General features: G+C 35.9%; 5 protein-coding genes across 5 annotated transcripts; 3 read left to right on the top strand and 2 right to left on the bottom strand.

Annotated features, from left to right (window-relative positions):
- Window positions 1-637: 637 nt before the first annotated feature.
- On the top strand, window positions 638-3,105 carry LOC106443571 (bZIP transcription factor 18). The gene is made up of 4 exons (XM_013885125.3): window positions 638-1,300; window positions 2,072-2,204; window positions 2,285-2,369; window positions 2,457-3,105. Exons 1-4 carry the CDS (start codon window positions 870-872, stop codon window positions 2,810-2,812), a joined length of 1,005 nt encoding a protein of 334 aa, XP_013740579.1. The 5' UTR covers window positions 638-869; the 3' UTR covers window positions 2,813-3,105.
- Window positions 3,106-5,827: 2,722 nt separating this feature from the next.
- LOC106438022 (expansin-A8) lies at window positions 5,828-7,693 on the top strand. Its single transcript, XM_048775779.1, has 3 exons — window positions 5,828-6,097; window positions 6,212-6,524; window positions 7,114-7,693. The coding sequence occupies exons 1-3, from the start codon at window positions 5,944-5,946 to the stop codon at window positions 7,418-7,420; spliced, it is 774 nt and encodes a 257-aa protein (XP_048631736.1). The 5' UTR covers window positions 5,828-5,943; the 3' UTR covers window positions 7,421-7,693.
- Window positions 7,694-7,927: 234 nt separating this feature from the next.
- Window positions 7,928-9,610, top strand: LOC106438023 (40S ribosomal protein S26-3). Its single transcript, XM_013879058.3, has 5 exons — window positions 7,928-8,406; window positions 8,493-8,585; window positions 8,892-8,976; window positions 9,055-9,188; window positions 9,383-9,610. Exons 1-5 carry the CDS (start codon window positions 8,404-8,406, stop codon window positions 9,455-9,457), a joined length of 390 nt encoding a protein of 129 aa, XP_013734512.1. The 5' UTR covers window positions 7,928-8,403; the 3' UTR covers window positions 9,458-9,610.
- Window positions 9,611-12,910: 3,300 nt separating this feature from the next.
- Window positions 12,911-13,817, bottom strand: BNAA03G19100D (precursor of CEP15). Its single transcript, XM_013885126.3, has one exon. The coding sequence runs from the start codon at window positions 13,438-13,440 to the stop codon at window positions 13,135-13,137; it is 306 nt and encodes a 101-aa protein (XP_013740580.1). The 5' UTR covers window positions 13,441-13,817; the 3' UTR covers window positions 12,911-13,134.
- A 2,560-nt stretch (window positions 13,818-16,377) lies between these two features.
- On the bottom strand, window positions 16,378-18,414 carry LOC106438024 (WEB family protein At2g40480). The gene is made up of 2 exons (XM_013879059.3): window positions 18,035-18,414; window positions 16,378-17,749 (listed from the first exon to the last, which is right to left on the bottom strand). Exons 1-2 carry the CDS (start codon window positions 18,251-18,253, stop codon window positions 16,544-16,546), a joined length of 1,425 nt encoding a protein of 474 aa, XP_013734513.1. The 5' UTR covers window positions 18,254-18,414; the 3' UTR covers window positions 16,378-16,543.
- Between the last annotated feature and the right edge of the window lie 2,513 nt (window positions 18,415-20,927).

Raw genomic sequence — 20,927 nt, 5'->3', positions numbered from 1 at the left:
ACACTAAGCCATGTTTTGAAGAAAATTAAAATCTGCATGCTTTAGAACAAAATCTGAAATTTTTATTTAAATATTTTTAGAACTCAAAAATATACCATGTCTTGGATCGTTCTTCTCTCTCTCTTTCTTACAACTGTCTATTACCGCTCGGATTCGGACAGCGAAAGAGAGAGATAAAAGATATACCATGTTTTTATGAGATAAAATCCTTTTTATACCATTTTTGCTCTTTAATACTTTTAGATTTGTTGTTCAAAAATATTTTTAGATTCGTTGCTCAAAAAATACTTTTAGATTTATCAAAAAAAATAAAGCAAATAGTTTAACAAACCAAAAATATGAAAATAGGAATATTGAAAAATAAATATATCAATGTTGTGGTATATTTTTGGGTTCTAAAAATATTTAAATAAAAATATTTAGATGATTGTATTTATGTGGATTACTTATTCTAATCGAAGTATATTCACTAACAAAATGTGGATTTCGATTTACACTAAGCCATGTTTTGAAAAAAAATTAAAATCCGCATGCCTTAGAACAAAATCTGAAAATTTTATTTAAAGATTTTTAGAACCCAAAAATATACCACAACGTTGGTGTATTTATTTTTCAATATTCTTATTTTCACATTTTTGGTTTATTAAACTATTTGTTTTATTTGTTTTAATAAATCTAAAAGTTTTTTTTTTAGCAACAAATCTAAAAATATTTTGAGCAACAAATCTAAAAGTATTAAAGACAAAAAAGGGTATAAAAAAGATTTTATCTCATAAAAACAAGATATATCTTCTATCTCTCTCTCTGGCTGTCCGAATCCGACAGGTAAGACTGTTGTAAGAAAGAGAGAGAGAAGAACGATCCAAGACATGGATCATGATCCTTCAAACGCGAAACCAAACCAACACCCACCTCTAACCAACCCATCTCCGACGTCGTTTCGAGGCCCCAACCATAGGCGAGCCCACTCCGAGGATCAATTCCGTCTCCCTGAAGATCTAGACTTTTCCGAAACCTTCAGCGGGTTCTACGATCTTGGATCCGAAGATGACCTCTTCTGCTCCTACATGGACGTTGAAAATCTCGGATCCGGACTCGGACCCGGTAATGATAACCCGTTTCCCGCTGAGAATGGAGGTGGTGGAGGGAGAGAGGAGGAAGGTGGGAGGGAGAGACCTAGACATAGGCATAGTGTCTCAGTTGATGGGTCTTCGAGTTTGGAGTCGATAGAGGCTAGGAAAGCTATGACTCCTGAGCAACTCGCTGAGCTTTGGGTTGTTGATCCCAAGAAAGCTAAAAGGTTTCGTCTTTTTTTGCTCGTTTCTTGTGAATTGTGATAATGATTTGATGACGTCTGGTTCTTGTTAAGACTATAGCTGACATGTCTTGTTTAACAATTTACGGGAAAAAGGTGTTTTTTTTAATAATATTATATCTTTTGATGTTGATGTGATGTGTGATGAGTTACATCACTTTTGTTTGACTCTGATTCTCGAATCTCAACGATAATTAACTGAAATTTAGTTAGCTTCTAGTATGCTTGATTTGCTACGTCTTTTTGGATGAGAGAGACTATGAGGGTCCCATAAGTATTATATTATATATTTTTATTTGTGTTTGGTACTTTTTGTATGGCTTGAATAAGTTTCAAGTCTTATAACATTTCCTTGTAGTGGTCTTTGGTTATTACATCAATGTTCTTTGACTCTGATTCTTGAATCTCAGTGATAACTGAAATATAGTTGTTAGCTTCTACTATGCTGCTTTTTGTTTGAGAGAGACCATGAGGGTCCCATTAGTATGCTTTTGTCTGATTAAAATCTCAAGTCGAATTTTTTATTGCAATTCATAAATGATGTGATGGCCCCCAGCTTTTTGTTTGATTCGTCGGTTCAATATTGTTTGGTTAGAGATTCTAATTGATGATTCAAGTCTTATAACATATCATTTTGGTAGTCTAATTGATGATTCAAGTCTTATAAATGCTGTTGTGAACATTAGAGTGGAAACATTCAGCATTCTCTATTGATTGATAATTTGCTTCCAGTAGCTAATCGTGTATGGTTTGCAGGATAATGTCTAACCGACAATCTGCAGCTCGTTCAAAAGAGAGAAAGACTCGGTACATAATGCAGCTCGAGAAGAGAGTCCAGGCCTTGCAAGCTGAATATGCTACCCGTTCTGCATACCTGTCTTTGATCAATGTATCTTCTTATTACACGCTCCACTTGCTGTGATAATTTCCCTTCTGCTTGCTGCCTAATAATTAACTTGCTTCTTGCAGGGAGACATAGATGGGTTGTTATCTGAGAACACAAAGCTCAAGCTTCAAATACAGATGGTGGAACAAAAAGCCAAGTTGCATGATGGTATGTTAATCCTTCTTCTCATCCTCCTCATTTTTCTGTTTCGGTTTCAAAGGTCAATTTTATCTGATGATTCTTTCCCTTACGCAGCGCTGAACGACAAAATGAAAAGGGAGTCCGAGATGATGAGGTTCGCAGCAGCGGGACAAGTCTCACACTCTGATGCTTATAACCTCCAAATGGCTCGCATGCAATACTCTCAACAGCAAGCATTCTTTCAGCAACAAGCTGATGCTCAGAACATGCAACAAATGACTCCTCAGTTTCATCACTTCCAGCCAAACAACAACCAAAACCCTCCGCTTATGCATCATGCTACTTCCAACGCCTCTGGTCAATCTCATTCCTATGCGGAGGAAGACCATCTTGGCAGCTTACAGGGGCTTGACATTGGCAATGGCTCAAACTTTGGTAGGTCTAGTGAAAGCAGCAGCAGCACCAAGTGAGAGAGAGGCTGCCTTTTCTCGATAAACCTTTTCTTTTTCTTCTCTATTGATACCTCATTTTAGCTAAACAAAAACTTACATCTCTGTCTTATACATTCATTATTCTGTGAAACTGGTTTCTCTTTTTGGGGGCGTTTTGGGGTTTCAACTTGTCTCATTACTCTGTTTCCTGGTTCATGGGGGAGCTACCAAAGCCTTATGCTCTTTTGCAACTGCACCCATCCTTGAAAAATGGTGGTTGTGTTTGGATTTGGCTTTTGCCTTAAACCTGAAAAGAAATTGTTTTTATTTTACATCACTTCTTCTCTTTTGTTGTTTCAGTAATTTACATTGTAGGAAAGTTTAGTTTGATGGTTAATAGCTCCATGTTACTTTTGCTTCAATCACAAGTTCTTAGTACTACTCCCATAAGAACCCTAATGTCTGCAATCACTTTCTGGTTCCGGTTCTTCACTTGTCTTAAAACCGCGCACTAGGATTCAACTACTAGAATCAGACCGACATAATTTCATCAGAAACATTAAATCTAGTTGTTCTTATGGTAAGGTAATCAATCCTCGTGTTCTTAAGTGTTCAGTGTTGGATACATGTAAAAATAGTTGGTTTGACTTGTCTGCTAGTGTAGAAGGAAAAACAAACTAAAGTAAAAAAAAACTTTGTGGCATGAAGTAAACAAATGTAAAGTAGAGATAAATTAAAGCTCTCTGATTCTTTTTGCCCACTATCTAAATCCCATCTTTTGTTCTCTTCTCTCACTCTCACAGACGCATTTTGCAAGCTGATACACTTAATTCTCCTCCCTATATAAACACTATTCTCAATCAACATCGATCATACATTTAACATATTAAAAAAAAAAACATATTAAAAATGGCAGTTTCAGTAGCCGTCTTAACAATACTCTTTGGTGTTCTAGGTAAGACACAAATCACATAAACCAACCTAGACATGTTGAAGCAACTTAATCGGTACTAAGTACCAAACAACAATACTAAATACTAGCTCGCATAAAAATCTCTGAACTAAATTTTCAGAAAATCACTTAAGTTTATCTTGTGTCGGCTCAGAAGTTGGGTCATTGAAATGACGTTCTTTTTGGACAATGACTGTTCTTCATGGACGGAGTTACGACCAGTCCCAACAATTTTGGGGCATCCAAGAGACAAACAAACGCCTTGTGATGGTCATCAGGTTTTTTCCGGCTTCAATATTGATGAGCGTTTAACTGGTCGTGTTGTTGTTTTCATCCAGTGATTGTAAGTTTTAAGTTTCTTTTGGTTTTGTAACAAAAAAGAAAACTAAACCATTCAAAATTTTATACATTCACTCGATTGCGTTCATAGTAGCTAAATGTGTGACACTGAGAACCTTATACTATTAAAACTAACTAACTCAACCACTTATAAGATTCTTTGTCAAGAACATCTTACCAAATGGCGCGGTAGTTTTCAAAAGTAAAGCTAATCCCAAATTAATTATCATTCATATACCAGCTTGTGTTGACTAATCACATACAATAACATAGCGATTTTCGTAAATCGATTAACTAGCATCACAAATTTTGGATTAATAAAAAGTCTTAAACCCTTTTTTGCTGAAATTCAAAATATTTTTTCTACATAATAAGGAAATTTTTTTTTTAAACATCTTTAAGGAATCATGAAGCAGCCTGGCTAAAAACGAACCATATATGGCTGTGCTAGGTTGATTACCTTTAAGACATAGGATAGTAACTATGTAAGGGCCACGAAAATGACGTATCCGATAAATGCATGAGAAGAGAGCCTCATGCATGTGCTTTGTAACATGGTAGGACCATCTACTATCATATTTACGATCTTTTGTTTATTAGTGGCTTCTCTAGTCAATCTAGGCCATTTAAATAGCTGAGTAATATAACTGTTGTAATCAAAACCCGAGCTAATATTAATAAATATTGGAATATTTCTGAATACAAACTAGATGAAAAGTTGGAAACGATTATTCTAACTAATTTTTTTTTTTTTTGAAAAAGTATGTACTCTGACTGCATACCAACGAAAACGTACTGAACTTTGAGTAGCTCAGTTGAAAACCAGTAGATAATTTTCCCGATAAACTTGTCTATCAAAATTGACCGGCGAGTTAAACCGGCTGAAATTAGACTAGAGTTTAGTCTTGAACCCTAAATTCATCATGGTAATCCCCACCATCTAATATTATAAAGTGAACTACTTCCATATTCCAATGTATTCACGTTAGTTTTAAAGATTGACATTGTGTAACTGCATCAATAGCAAAAGAAAATTACAACATCAACATTTTAATCGTGTAATACTTTCATAAGAGTAGGTTGGACATACCGATGACAGTTATAACGTCTTGTGAATATAAAGGAATTTTGTTAACTACCTTCAAAAACAAGAGATAAGATCATATGACCAACTTAAAATAAGAGACAAATGAATAAGGCTTGTGTTTAGAAGCATGTGCAAGTAGGGGCCACTTGATTAGGAATCGTAGTTGGTCTAACCGCAACATTTGCATGTGGCCACAACCTTCAAAGTCCCCCCTGATCTTATAATATCATAAATAGATACAGTTTTATTATCTTGGCTGTTTAATTTGTTGTCCACAAATATTATACGATACAAAATAAAACTTATCTCAAACAAATACTAGAAAATCAAAAACAGTTATGACTATTCTCAAGAATAACGTTGGCCTACATTGTTGACTTTTACTACTAGTTATCCAAACAAGTTACCCATTTGGCCATATCTTGAATTTTATGCTCAATTTACGAAAAAAAAACTACATCATCATTGGATACATACCAAAAATTGATGAGATACATTGGGATTTAACGAGAAGTATTAGGCGCAATTCTCTCGCAAATTGGCATAAGTATATGGCTGCCTAAGAAGATGAGAGAGGAGACTAATCAATATACTTAGTAGACACACCATTTTTATTAATAGTATCTCTTGCCATTATTATAAAGTCCAAAACTCCTATATATACTCGGTCCCTCCACGTTTGATCCCATATCAGTATCACGATTCTCACCAAAAAAATCAGATACTCAAAACTGAATTAACCAACCCCCAAACTTTCAAAGTCTAGGCTCCACAAAACAAAAACAAATTAAAATGGATATTACATCAGACTCCAAATATTCTATCATCTCAATCATATCCATACTCACTTTATTATTCTTTCCCCAAGCAGCTCATGGAGACGATGGGGGTTGGCAAGGTGGTCACGCCACGTTCTACGGTGGCGCCGACGCTTCCGGCACAATGGGTATGCTCATGAGTCATGACCAATAACAACAAACACGCATGTTAATTAGCTATAATCTTGTCTCTTTTTACATGCGTATGTTAGCTAACACATAACGTATCTAAATATGATCAGGCGGAGCTTGTGGCTATGGTAATCTGTATAGCCAAGATTACGGGACCAATACGGCGGCTCTTAGCACAGCTTTATTCAACAACGGACTCACGTGCGGTGCGTGCTACGAGATGAAGTGCAACGATGACCCAAGATGGTGTCTAGGTTCTACTATCACCGTCACAGCTACTAACTTCTGTCCACCGAACCTTGGCCTCTCCAACGATAATGGTGGATGGTGCAATCCTCCTCTTCAGCATTTTGATCTTGCCGAACCAGCTTTTCTCAAAATTGCTCAGTACCGAGCAGGCATTGTCCCTGTCTCTTTTCGAAGGTGAGTTATACTTGTACTTATAACTTGAAAGGCAAGTAAACTACTAAACCATTGCAAAAAACTTACTTAACCATTGCAAAACAAACAGTTTTTTTTTTGTCACAGAATTGCAAAACAAAGAGTTAAAACTTAAAGAATGTTCTAAAAACAGATTTAGGTGATGGTAAATCAATCGTTGATGAAACAATTTTCTTAAAAGTCGTTTCAAAAGATTAAAATCATATTAGATCAGTCTAAACCAATTAAATTAAGTTAAATAGTTAAACAAAGTAAAAAAAAAGATTACGATTAATTTAATTATATCTTCTTCACCATCAATTTATCTGCAATTAAGTGGTCATTTTTCTCTTCCAACTTTATTTTTAGTGTTGGTTCACAGTTTGTCTCGCTTTTTATATTTTATAATTTTATTCAAATTAAAAATATTTAATGTAAATGGAATAAATAAATAATTGTTAACATCTAGGTTCATATAGGTTCGTCAATCAGCAAGTCCTATACAAAGTAACTTATAATTGCCATCGAGCTATTTCTTTAACGTTGAACTGAACTAATGAGTTATGTTGTTTTCAATGGTGTATAAATGCAGAGTACCGTGTATGAAAAAAGGAGGGATAAGATTTACGATCAACGGACACTCATACTTCAACCTAGTTCTGATCTCGAACGTAGGAGGAGCAGGAGACGTCCACGCGGTCTCGATAAGAGGCTCAAAGACAGGGTCGTGGCAAGCTATGTCTAGGAACTGGGGACAGAACTGGCAGAGCAACTCTTACCTCAACGACCAAAGCCTCTCGTTCCAGGTCACTACCAGCGATGGTCGCACCGTCGTTAGCAATGACGTGGCTCCTTCTAATTGGCAGTTTGGACAAACCTACCAAGGCGGTCAATTCTAAACCTTTTTCTGTGCTCACGTGGCTGCATATTGTTGAGGTGGCTCCGTAAACACACCCATCAAGTCTTTTGTCAAAAAAAAAAAATCACACCCGCCATAGCTTAGCTTTTTTTTCTCTTTTTTTACGAACTGTTGGTTTACTGATTGCCTCCAAAGAGCAAAGGTTTTTCATTTGCTATTTACATCTTTTATTGAATTTAGCCTTTTGGCATACTTTGTTTTTCCTTGTAATCCAAAATATCTTAGCCTTTTAGTAAAATTATCATCATAAATATGTTGCAATCTTTAACTCATTTGAATGTGATCTGAGCCTACTAATATAATATCAAAATCAGGTTTTAAAATCTTTTGATTGTGGCACAACTGGAGATGTTCAGTCCTACAAACTTCACGTTGCAAATGTCTAATTATAAACGTGAGGGGATGTATTAGAGTATCCCACACCAAAAAAGTTGAAAAATTTGTGGACAATATATAAGTACAGTATATGGTTCTTCTCAATTTTTTTTTTTTTTTAACTTTGGATACATCACCATATCATTTCTGATGAACAATTTCATGGATAAACTTTCTTCATAATACTTAGATGCTCTTTTCGCACAGCACTACCACAAGGAACAATAAATTATATTTTCTTGTAATCCTTTACTCTTGTAAATAGTTTGTGCGTGCAAGTTTTTCCATCACCGGAAAATTTTGAATCTATACTAATAGTACTACCAATAAAAAGAATGACTTTTAAGTCAAGTCAACAGTTCAATTTAGTTTTTATTATTTATTTCTTTAGTTTGAAAATCCTCATGAATACGGATGGGGATCGATAAAGCCCAAGCCCACTTATATTTCAAAGCCCAAAAAGTAAATCTCCACTGTAAATAATCAAATCACTCGTCGACGAGCAGCAGAGTAACCCTAGCAGCAGACACACACACACACAGCTCACCAGAAGAGAGGAGTCTAAGTCGCCGCCGCCGAGCAAAGAAGATGGTATACTCATGTCTCTATCTTTCTCTTCGTAGATTTACTGAAAATGTTGAAGAACTGAATCTCTTATGATACGTCAATGGATGCAGACTTTCAAACGCAGGAACGGAGGGAGGAACAAGCACAACCGTGGGCACGTGAAGCCAATCAGATGCTCCAACTGCGGCAAATGTTGCCCAAAGGTACTACCTTTAACAGCAATTACAACATTCTCTATAGGGCTGTTCGTTTAGTTGCCGCAGGTACCGGCGGCAGCGGCAGCGTCAACATTTTGCGTCAACTTTTGTTCGTGTCGTTGACGCAGGAAGCTGCGTCCTGCGGCTGACGCCTATAAAATCTGCGGTCGCGATATAATATGCGGCAGCGTCAGTGTCTGCGAAACGAACAACAACTGTCCTCATTGATGCTGCCGCTGACGCCGAAAGGCAACCAAACAAACAGGATATATATAGTTTGATTCGATTTGATTCGTGTGGTGTTGTATATAGGACAAGGCCATCAAGAGGTTTATCGTGAGGAACATTGTGGAGCAGGCTGCTATTAGAGATGTTCAGGAAGCTAGCGTATACGATGGTATCTTTGATTGCAATTAGATAAAGTTTGAATCTTTGGAATATTTGTGATTGAATCTGTGATTGTATGGAATGGTAGGGTACACATTGCCTAAGCTGTATGCTAAGACGCAGTACTGTGTCTCCTGTGCGATACACTCTCACGTTGTTAGAGTTCGTTCCCGCACCAACCGCAGAGTTCGTACTCCCCCGCCTCGTTTTGTTAGACGCAAGGTAAATCAATCCCTCACTCACTAGCTCAGTGATCATGTTTGTTGGATCCTCATGTACCAAAGTATATTTGAATCTTGCTATAACCAAACTTTGGAGATATGGTTTTGATTACATCTATAGACTCTTGTGTTGTTGTTTGATTGAATGAACCTCTGTAAGAATTTTTACTTAGTGGAATTTATGATTTGTATCAGGAGGATGCTCCCAAGCCTGGACAACCTGGTCAGGCTCCTCGTCCTGCTGGAGCTGCAGCTGCCCCGCGTGCCTGAAGCCTCTGAATATCCCTTGTTTCAGCTTTTTGAAGTTTTATGTTTGGTTCAGATTGATCGTACTAGTACCAATATGTGAATCTCGAAAGCTGTTTTAGTAGTGTTCTTGTTTCGACTTCGTTATATTTAAAACACTTTGTTTGTTTTCTCGAAGTCATGATTTGTTTTAACAATAAATCTTCAAATAAGTAAAACTGTTCAAATGAAAAAGACAAAAAGTGATTCAAAAAAAGAGAGAGAGAAAGTAGAGAGATAGTAGATCTAGGTTTCCGGCGAACGGCCGGCGCGTTTGCGCGCGTGCCGTCGCCGGAGACTCTTGTATTGCCGTCTGCTCTTTTGTATCCGTGTTTCTCCGTCGTCCTATCCCGGCTTGCCTTGCCTGAGCTCTGGTTAATTCTACGTCGGGTTGGCGCTAACTCGTTGAGTGAAACGACATCTACGGTGTTGGAAGACTGGTGGGAAGGCGCGGTCGGGTGAAGGCGGGAGTTTCTTCTCCGAGGGATGAAGGCTACCAAAGCTCCATCGTCGTCGGCTCATGTCTCCGGGGGGTGGTTTGGCTTTTTCAGCAACGCCTCGTCGGTCTTGTCTCCGGGAGGCACAGGCTTCCATAGCCTTCTGTCGTCGGATCTAGTGGAGTTAAGTGGTGGTCCGCCCAAGGTTCGGGTCGGGATGAAGGGTTTTTTTGTGGTTACGCGCGGCTCTCTGAAGTCGGAGGAGATCTCGAAGTAGATCGAGGATGCTCTCCGCGGAGAGGAAAGAAGGGTTGAAGGAAAGTGGTCTCGGTGGTGGCTTTATGTTTCGATCGTCGGCGAAACGATGGTGACGACGCTCAAGAGAAGAAGAGCGGTGGTTCTAGGCTTGCCTGTCTAGGGTTCGATGTGATTCAAAGGCGGAGGAGATCTCTTGGATAGATGGAACTCCACGCCGTAAAGATAGAGCGATGAAGAGCGATGAGGGCTTCGTCGGAGGCTTGGTGGTATTTGAGCTCTGGCGAAGAGAGGGTTGTCGGAGAAAGTCCCGACGGTCTTGCGTCGCGGTCGCGATCAAGTCGAGGCGGGCGACGCGTGTCACACTGATGCTCCAGATCTCTACACGTGGTTCGATCCCCAGCCTCCTTGATTCGCGTATCGGGCAAGCTGCCCGGTTTCCTTTGTGTGGGCCGTAGGCCTTTTTTCATGTTATTTGGGCTTTGGCATTTAAACTAGTAACCCATGTTTCTTTTGGGCTTTTTGTTCTAGGTTTTTATGTTCTGTGGGCTTGGCCCTTTTATTAATAGTATATCAATTTGGGAAAAAAAAAAAAAAAAAGTAAAACTGTTCAAATAGAATAAAATCCTATAAAATATTGATTGACGATGTAGTAATTCTTATAATTTTGTAATAAAATGATATATTAATATAAATAAAAGATTGAAAATCAGATTAAGAAACTACAAGAAAAGGGAAAAAACATGATCGTTAACAGGAAAACGAAACAGTGAAAAGACCACTCGTTTTTTTTTTTGGTGCGCCACCGACTGAATTATATTCTCTAGTTCCAACGGAAAATAGAATAACGAATGGTGCTACGTTAGTCAGAGGAACAGAAGAGGTGTCAAGACTCGAGAGTGTTAACTGGACCGTACCGGGAAGGAGAGAAAGCGAAGGCGGCAGATGGAAAAGGACTAGTGGTCAAGAGGCAATCATGGACAAAACCAATAAGGTGGAGGGTTACAAGGAGAGTTTCGTGTACTACAAGAAATTGAAGGGAAAGGAGGATAAGACTGGTTGGGTTATGACAGAATATTCCCTTCATGAGGGTGTTCATGACGAATTGGTTTTGTGCTATATACGAGGAAAGACCGAGAAGAAAGTTGAACCCAAGTTGGTGCCTAAGGTGGAGAACAACATTTTATCTAACCAAGTGCAAGATGAAGAAGCTGGAGCTGGAGATGCTGCACAGCTTGCCTGAAGCCTCGTCATGTTTTAGTTTCAGTTTATTTTGATGTTTTTTTTTGCTTATGGTGGGTTCAGATTATTCATATTACTACTCTGTGAATCTCAAGAGCTGTGTAGTAGTTGTTCTTCCGTCTTTGCTATGTCTCAAAACACTTGACAATAGGATGACTCAGATACAAAAGAAGAGTTACTGAGCCAGTAAGAGTATCCCAAAGCAACATATGATTGGAGACGATCCTCATGAGTTACACTTCCAGGAGAAGCCCCTTGATTACTCACAACAATCATTCTATTGTTTTTTTTTTGTTAAAGGGTTTAACAAGATGATTATACAATTTATATAAAATATAAATTTAGTAGACTAGTCGGTGGATTCTATGCATGCATAAAGAGACACTCCACCAAGTCATATAGTATTATATGCATGCATTGATGCAATCACATAGAAACATTTGATATTTTAAAGCAAAAATACTAAATGTATTTTATATGATTTTAATCTTCATACGTGATTTTCGGAATGATGTGCTTTTCAGTTGGGCACATTTTCTGCAAGTCCTTTTCCTGATTGTCAAAAAAAAAGTGCTAGGGATTTTAAAGATCGCTTCATTCTCAAGATACAACCGTTTACATTGGTCACAAGTAATTTCCAATTAAAGTTCGAAGTATCAACATTTAGAAGTTAAAAATGTTAGATTTAATTGATTGATTACGAGAGAATATTGCTCATGAGTTTTTGTTGTATTATGGTCATTGTTTCTTAATTTTAAACTAGAACTTGAACCGTACGGATATTTGTTTGAAAAATATAGACATATAATTTTTTTTATATAATTTTTTATATATATTTGTTTGAAAAATAAACATTGATTTTATATAAATGGTAGTATATAATTTAAATTTTAAATTTATTACATATTTGTTTATTATGAAATTTGTATACACAATAATTTTATAGTTTATATTGAGTAATTTTATTTTGTTTTTGATTTGTAAAACTTTTCATCCACATTTTTAGAATACGACGTGACCGTCCGTATGAATATATTTTTTTTATTTTTTTCATGGTTCAAATTTTGAATGTATGAAAAAACGTTATATCTACTATTTTAAATTGGGTGCTATATATTTTATATTCTTCCACTTGGTACTATAGATAAAACTTGAATGTTTCAAGATTTAAGACTTTTTTGTCAAAAAAAAAGAGAGTCAAGACTCAAGACTGTACAACTGTCACTGTGTTTTTCCTTTTATTACCAACAGAGGGAACGTTTTCCTTTCTCTAATCTCAATGGTATTCTTAGAACATTACATTATGTAATATACAGTAGATTAACTCCATTTGGTTCATCAATTGTTCTCTATGTATATATATATATATTAATTAAACTAATTACACTTCGATAACAAACAGAAAAAGAGAACAAAACTAGTTTTTCATATGACATAACTTCTTGTAAAACCGAAAACATTTTTACAAAAGGGAAAATGCAGAATTGTCTATGAGTGTTACATGCATACATAAAAATGTAGATGTCACATTTATTGAATAATGACATAATTAAAAATGTATATATAGAGAAGGATATGTATTATCAAAACAAAAAGACACATAAATTGATTATACGGAGATCTCTTAGGACAAACACACATATGAACAAGTAAATAGCATGTATAAATATATTAACCAAAAATGTGTATTTCTTTCTGTGTATACACTATACACATGAAAACGTATCATCAGTGGCCTATAGCAGGGCTTGGGACATCACCTTGCCTTTTATAGATATCATCATCATAATCAGGCACTGGTGGTGCTGGTGATGCTGAAGAGGCTCCATCATCATAATCACCTGAATAATCGACTTGCAAGTTTGTAACCAGCAATTTCCTGATCTTCATCGCCAGGAAGAAATCTCCGCCGTGAAATGCTTCCGGCTCCGATCTAGTATTGCCTCTCATACTGAACCCAAGAATCGCAGGAACTTCAGAGATGAGGAAGAAAGAGACTAGTATAACGAGAAGTTTAATCTTCATTGTATCCATTTGTAGTAGCTATATATACCTTCAAGAAACAATCAAATTAAATAGTGAAAATAATAGAATTCGTATATATGGGTTTTTTTCTTGTTGTCTTTAGGGTCCAAGAAGAGATTGTGGTGTTGTTTGTTCATACAATAATGCACATATATATAAATTAAAATATAAGAAAAGAAACATTGAATTATAAATAATAATATAAGAAAAGACACATTGAAATATCAAATTTAGAGGGCCAACTTTGTTGAAATTGGCAAACAATGGTCATGATGGCTTTATAACATGGCCATTTTTTACTTTCTTCTTTTCTTTGGTTTATGTATGTTATCTTCCTTTTTATCGTAATGATCCATCATTGCATGCTTTGTTCTATGACAATGCGTATACTTAGCTTGTTGGAAAATTGATAAGACAATATATAGATGGTGAGTAATTTTTTTAATAAATTGGTTATTCAAATCAAAACACAATTAATAAACTTTTCAGAAGATGTATTGACCGTTTATCTGTTGTTGTTTTTTTTTTTTTTTGTAAACTATCTGTTGTTTTTTATTACTCATGAAAAACAGCTATGTTCTTGAAGAATGTAAGCGACTAAGCGTAATTAGGGGCGATGATTTGCGCGAATAATTTAAATAATATATAACGTCGGTTATCATATAGAAACGTAAACATTGTTTACAAATGTCATCATTGAACAATGCAGAATGAAGTGGTAAAAATAGCGTAAACTCGATATGAAAGCATGGGACTAGAACCTCTAAGTGTATAGTTAATATTTTATCACGGTTAGTAGGTTAGTATGTAATCATTGGTATCAACAATACGTCAAATACCTGACGACATAATGTTTGTGACCGTATAGTCATTTTAGATCAGTAACTTATTATTTCAACTTTTTAATTATTCTGAATTTTCACAGATATTTTAATAAAAAAAATTTACTTTTACTCTATTTACTATTTTTTTTTTTGTCATCAAAAGCTTCATTCAAAGATCAAATAGATCCTAACACTCTACCTTCGAGAGCTAGTTGTTGAGGGACCTTAACGTCTACAAGTATAAAAGGTGAGTCTCGTGATCGGGCCTCTTTTGCAAGAGAATCCGCACGGAGGTTCAGAGATCTTGAAATGAAGCATAAAGAAAATAGAGAAAAAGATGATCGAAGTAGTTGAATATCATCGAGTTCCGGTGCGAGTGCTGGCCAGGCTTTTGGGGATATAACGATTTGCACCAATTGTTGACAGTCGGATTCAAAATTCACATGTTTGAAACCGCGTCCACTTAGCTCTTCCATAGCCCAGACGAGGCACTCTGCCTCCGCATGTAGTGGTGAGTTCGAGCGTCTAACCTTGCGCTGTCCCACTACTATTTACTATTTAAACAGTAAAAGAACACACACATTCACTTTTAGAGCACCTCCAACATATACTCTTTTTTTTTTGTCAATGTGTCCATAATGGACAGACAACCAAACGGATGTCAAGAAGAAATTGTCAACAACAAGAACCAGAAATGAAAGTGCCAGTAGGCACATAACACTCAAAACAACGGGAAAAGAAAACTTATAGAATTCTTCCTGCTCAACGGTCTTCATGGATCGTCAATGTACTCTATAACTTCAAATATAAAGTTTTTTATTCTCTGAAAAAAACTTTAAAATTTCAATTTTGAAATTTTGAATAGTGAAACTTCAGATATAGAATTTCACTACTCAAAATTTCAAATTTGAAGTTTCATATTTTATTTACATATTGGTCCTTATTATACATCACATTAATGATTCTTAAATATTTTGTTATTTATCTTTTTTTATCCTTATAAAATTTATATCTCATAATATTTCAAATTTATTTTTACAAATCTAAATTTTACAGTTAAAGTTAAATCAAAACTTTAAAATAAGATTTAAAATATTTTAAAACTAGATTTAGACAATAACAGTAACACAAAAGAAACTTAACAAATTTAGTTGATCATATATGAGAGTATTACCAAAATAATTATGAAATAATATGGTAATTTATTTGTAATTTACTATTTAATTATGTATTTCTATGTAAAATTTTATTTATTAATCTTGTTGTAATATTTTTTTATATATGAGTTATTTGCAAAGTTTTATGAATTTTAAATTAATTATGGCAAATATAATAATCATAGTATAAAATATAAATACTTTTTAAATTAAGTTTGAAGTTTTTTTTGGAGAAAAAATATTTTTAAACTTCAAGTATAAAGTTTTGCAAACTTTAAAACATAATTTCTTTTTGGATAAACTTATACTCTTATTTTTTTTTTGTCAGCATACCGACTCTTAATTTTGTTAACACCATTTATCATTCTCTTTCTTCTTTTCCACCATTTTATTTATCACTCTTTTTCACTTTTATGTTTTACCCTGATGTACTCTCATCATACCAGCAGGACCAGCACAGAAGAAGTATATATTAAACTTTTAATATCAAGTCTCGCTTAGAAATGCATTACAAGTTGTGAACTTCTGGAGTAAAAAGCATGTAGAACCTGAAAAGAAAGAAAAAAAATCTTTCACCATCTGAGATTCTTTACCAAATTGTTGAGTTTGTAAAAATGTTAGTAATAAATAGTACGCCTTGGGTTGAGAGAAAGCTAATCTTTTGATTTGTGTGAAGTTCTTAGATAAGCCACCTTCGATAACATAAAGAGTGAACAGAGCTCCAGCAAAACCAAGAACATAAGCTTTGTTGTCCACCTGCAGGGCCTGTCATGGGCTAAGTCGGATGAAACAGTTGAATTAGTCGCTTGTATAAAAAATATTAAGTCCCCAAACTATATAAATCCTTCTTAAACCGTCTATAGTTCCCAAAATCTCAGGACCGGCTCTGTCCACCTGAAACAGTTGTTGTTGTTCTACAAAATCAATTTTACCTTTTCATGTCTACTTGTCCTCTGAAGATTTGGTTAGATTTTCTAGCTTTATGTTTTATTTATGACTAGTTGTATATTTATTCTCATGAATACAAATATAAACACAAAAGTTATCACAACACAACATACCAAATGAAAATCCACTTACAAACAAACACATAAAGGAACAAACTAAAAGTAGTTGTAAGTTGCAGTCTTATTAAACGCTAGTTTTCTTCTTACTCTGCTTCTGCATGGGAAGTGTAATATGTATGAACCCAAACTTCCTCCTCTGCGTGACAAACTGTTTCTCTTCACGTACCTCCTCTTTCTCACCTCGTACAGAAGACTTAATATCATGCTTCAGCTCCCTCAGCATTTGACTCAAGTTCACATTCCGCCTTTGTCCTTCAATACTCTGCCTCTCGGAGACAACAGCCTCTTCCTTCGGAACTTGCTTACGCCTCAAAACATCACGCATCGAGACATTAGACTTTAGAACTGGCTCGTTCTGCTTGTTCAGATGTCTGAAAAAAGAGCGCCGGGTTTGACTCGTAGGTGTGTGTTTTGTCCACCCGCGGAAAGCGTTTTCAGCTGCGAGTTGCTTCACGTTAGCTATCTCTACTCGGTTTAACGCAGCTTCTAAGTCTTGTTTGCTTTGTTTAACTCCTTGTGCAGCTTCCTCAAGCTTCTTCAAGACCCCACTTCTTAAGCTATCAGTAACATTCCTTAGTCCTCTCGGTGTTAAGGGAGAACTTGGAGGCTCTGGAAACCAAAACTCGCTTTCATCGTTTGATTGTGATGATGATAACATTGCTATCTCAGCAATGGCTAGTGCTTCCGCAGCTCTTGCAGCTTCTTCCATTTTTCTAGCAGCAACCAGTCTCATCTCCGCAGTTCTCAGACAGTTCTTGTTCTGTTGGTTAAGACCCGTTTCAGCGATCATCTTCACATGTTCTCTTGGTGTTGCATCTGGTTTCACCCTAACTCTACTCAGCTCCTCAGCTAGAGACACCGCTCCTCCAAACCCATACGTAAGCTTCTCTCTTGTCTTGTCAAGAAACTCTTTCTCTTCCTTCATTTTCTTGTTTAGAGACTCAACAGAGGACTGGATCATCGCAAGATCATCCATGGTTTTACTAAGATTTATCTTGGCTTGCTTCAGTTCCATTAAGATCAGATCGGGAGATGACGTGGGGTTGTGATTGCAATGCTCATTGTTCATCTCTTTGATGTCTGAACTGAGATACTCAGCTGATCTCAAGGATTCTTGATGAAGCTGCCGCTTCAAGTCTTCAACAATCCTCTTAGTGGAGCCAAGTGCTTCTAGAACATCTAGAGTTTCTAGCTCTTTCACTATTAGATTCTTCTCTAGCTCTGCTGCATGCTCTTCCATTTTCTTTATGTTAAATTCTCCCACACAATTCTAAACAATTAAAAAAAAACAAAACATATTAAAAAAATGTCATATCTCACAACAGTCACAGACATTAGCTCATAAAACCTTCAAAGACCAAATAAAACTAGCATCATTCAATACAAACGCATGCAGCGATCTCAGAGGTAGAACTAACGTTAATATATGAAATTCAACAACTCAATTCCACTGAATAAATGGTACTTAATTGCACAGAAGTCATGAAAATCTACTTAAACTCCAATTTAAAGAACAATGGACAGTCACCATCAAAACAGAAAGAAGAATACTTACGTAATTGTCTTGAAGCTTGAAAGGAACCCAATGGCCACGACCACCGAACCAAGTCACCGCCTCCTGAACCGAACCGAATGGAGGAGAAGTATCAATCTCAGCTCTGGAACTCACTTTCCTTATCCCGGGTGCATGAGAAACACCAGCCGGGTCGAAATTCTCGGACTTGGTTCGAATATTCACATCATGGACACAACTCTGATGCTCCTCCTCTGACATCTCCACCGTTATAGAGAGAAGATGAGTTGTTAAATTTAAAGAGAAGCACTTTCTCAGTGATCATGGCTATTGTGAATAACAGCAAAACAAAAGCAAAAAAAAAGCGGACGGTAAAAAAGAAAAAGAGCTTTTCAAAAAAAAAAAATGATTCTGCTTTCTCGTTAGCGAGTCACACTAACACCACCCAGAGAGATAAAGGGAATGGATACGTGGCGAGTTTTTATTGGTTAGTCGTTTAGATTAACCACTGTCTGTCGGTAATAGCGACTGATTACTCAATTTGGGCCGTTGATTGCGGGGCTAACGGAAAGATATTGGGAATTGCAGTCCCCCCCATTGTTTAGCTTTACCAAAAGACATGCTTTGGTGCCGGCAGGGACCAAATCAATAAATCGTTTAGGCTGCCGACGGTTGAATTTTTATTGCACTGAATCTATGGAAGTGTGGACAATATTGACGAGAGAAAGAATTACCTCTTTCATGTTATTGGTGAACTGTTTGGTCGTTGATATACTAATCACAGCAAGATTAATCCAAAGGATATCTAACGACAAAAACAATATATATTGTGGACATATAAGGTTTCCAAGAACTGTCATTTGTCAAGTCTCTGTTTCATTACAAAAATGTTTGAGTAGTCTTGTGGCATATCATATTCTGTGAGAAAATCTAAATAGGGAAGGAGTTTGAGCGACTTATGTCTCTGGTTGTGACAACTCTACTTGTAACACAAGATATGGCAGAAAATGCAACGTTCTTGATGTTGTTTTCCTTTGCCACTCTCAGACTGTTTCTTTAACAAAAAGAGAGATGAACTATGGGGCAGTTTATTTCACCATCTGTCATCTCCATCCAGATGATCTATTTATATGATTCATCCAAATTTTATGAGACTGTTTGTTTGTATATCTAAAAAGTTTATCTAGATGAATCATCTAAATGACTTATGTTTGTTTCTTTATTTTTCATTTTTATCTAGATGAGTTTAATAAACAAATTATTAAAATACCCTTGTTTTGTTTAAGTTATATTTTATTTTTGTTTCACAATTAATTTTTCTTAATTATTTAAAATATAAAATTAGTTTTGGAGGGAAATATGATTTTTCAGATTTTACGAATTTAACGAAAAACACGTTTTGCGTTTTTGACGGAAAAATACTTTTTTGCTTTTTTGGCGGCACGTTTTCCCCGTTTTTGGCGGAAAACGCATTTTCCGGTTTTTTTTTGCCTGAAAACGTGTTTTTTTCCTTTTTTGACGGTAAAACATGTTTTCGTTTTTGGCAGAAAAACACATTTTTATGTTTTGGCAGGGAAAAGCGTTTTGTATTTTTGGCGATAAAACACATTTTTACGTTTTTGGCAAGAAAACGAATTTTTGACGGTAAAACATGTTTTTTTCTTTGTTTTTGGCCGAAAAACGCGTTTTTGTGTTTCTGGCGAGAAAATGAATTTTTAGCAGTAAAACATGTTTTTTTTTGGTTGGAAAACGCGTTTTTGTGTTTTTGGCTAAAAATACGTTTTTGTGTTTTTGGCGATAAAACACTGGTGAGAAAACGTGTTTTTGCGTTTTTGGTGGAAAATACGTTTTTTGGCAATAAAACGTGTTTTTGTTGTTTTGGCGAAAAATGCATTTTTACGATTTTAGTGGAAAAGAACTGTTTTATCATTTTTTTGTGAGTAACAGAATGATATTAGATTTAAGTTTGTAATTTGGAAATTATATTAAGGGCATAATAGACTTATACTATTTTTTGAGAGATCCATCGGTCCAAATTGATTCAGTTTGATAGACTTTAAAATTAAACATAAATTTCTGTAATTCAACCAGATGAATTGCAATTTTAAGTCTAAACAAACAAAACTATCATCTTCATCCAGATAAATCATTTCGAATGTGAAACAAACAAGCCCTATGATGTTTAAGGTGGAACAAGAGAAACTGCTTACCTATAACTGTAAGAATTTGCGAGGGGTTCTTTAGGGTTGACACATATGAGTTATAGATGGGTCAAACAGTGTGAATCACCAGATGCTGGCAAGTTGAAACCGATGTTCCATTATTAATAGTAACCATGGAATAATGAGCTCCAGGACGAACCTCACGGACCTCGTAGCATGCTGTTCTCAGCTGTTGCCTAGTAGCTCTATGTATTGCTGTCATAAAAGTTTATACCAATGCAGTCACACAATGACAATGTGTTTGGATGCTTGGAGCCGTGGATGAGACTAGGCATGGGCATTCGGGTCGTGGGGTCGGGTTCGGATCGGTTTCTTTCGAGTTCGGGTCTTTCAGGTCTAAGAATTTAGGATTCGATAGGGTAATTTCAAATTCTCGGTTCCGGATCGGTTCGGATCGTACCAGGTTCGGGTCGGGTCGAGTTTTAGATAGTTGGACTCATTTGGGTAACTAGAATTTATCGGTTCGAATTCGGTTCGGTTTCAGGTCGGGTTCGGTTTGGGTTCGATCTAAAAAAGACCTAAAATACAAAAAAAAAATATCTGAAAATATTTATAGATCCGAAAATATTCAAAATTTTATTCAAAATTTATGTGTTTTATTATATTAAAATGTGTATATATATTAAACTATGCGAGATACAACAACAATTCATTGTTTCTTAGTGGTTGACCCCCATGTTCTCTAGACAAATAATTCGTCTTTGATTCTCTTT

The sequence above is a fragment of the Brassica napus genome, chromosome A3 (genome assembly GCF_020379485.1).
Source record: "Brassica napus cultivar Da-Ae chromosome A3, Da-Ae, whole genome shotgun sequence".
In the NCBI taxonomy this organism is placed as follows: domain Eukaryota; kingdom Viridiplantae; phylum Streptophyta; class Magnoliopsida; order Brassicales; family Brassicaceae; genus Brassica; species Brassica napus.
The sequence above is the reverse complement of the archived record's forward strand: the minus strand, read 5'-3'. Positions and strand labels throughout refer to the sequence as shown.

Coding starts and splice junctions, on each gene's coding strand:
- LOC106443571 (XM_013885125.3), top strand. CDS start 870: ATGGATCATGATCCTTCAAACGCGAAACCAAACCAACACCCACCTCTA. Junction 1,301..2,071: donor GATCCCAAGAAAGCTAAAAG/GTTTCGTCTTTT, acceptor TATGGTTTGCAG/GATAATGTCTAACCGACAAT. Junction 2,370..2,456: donor AAAAGCCAAGTTGCATGATG/GTATGTTAATCC, acceptor TCCCTTACGCAG/CGCTGAACGACAAAATGAAA.
- BNAA03G19100D (XM_013885126.3), bottom strand. CDS start 13,440: ATGGATACAATGAAGATTAAACTTCTCGTTATACTAGTCTCTTTCTTC.
- LOC106438024 (XM_013879059.3), bottom strand. CDS start 18,253: ATGTCAGAGGAGGAGCATCAGAGTTGTGTCCATGATGTGAATATTCGA. Junction 17,750..18,034: donor TCAAGCTTCAAGACAATTAC/GTAAGTATTCTT, acceptor TTAATTGTTTAG/AATTGTGTGGGAGAATTTAA.
- LOC106438022 (XM_048775779.1), top strand. CDS start 5,944: ATGGATATTACATCAGACTCCAAATATTCTATCATCTCAATCATATCC. Junction 6,098..6,211: donor CGACGCTTCCGGCACAATGG/GTATGCTCATGA, acceptor AAATATGATCAG/GCGGAGCTTGTGGCTATGGT. Junction 6,525..7,113: donor GTCCCTGTCTCTTTTCGAAG/GTGAGTTATACT, acceptor GTATAAATGCAG/AGTACCGTGTATGAAAAAAG.
- LOC106438023 (XM_013879058.3), top strand. Junction 8,586..8,891: donor GCGGCAAATGTTGCCCAAAG/GTACTACCTTTA, acceptor TGTTGTATATAG/GACAAGGCCATCAAGAGGTT. Junction 8,977..9,054: donor GGAAGCTAGCGTATACGATG/GTATCTTTGATT, acceptor ATGGAATGGTAG/GGTACACATTGCCTAAGCTG.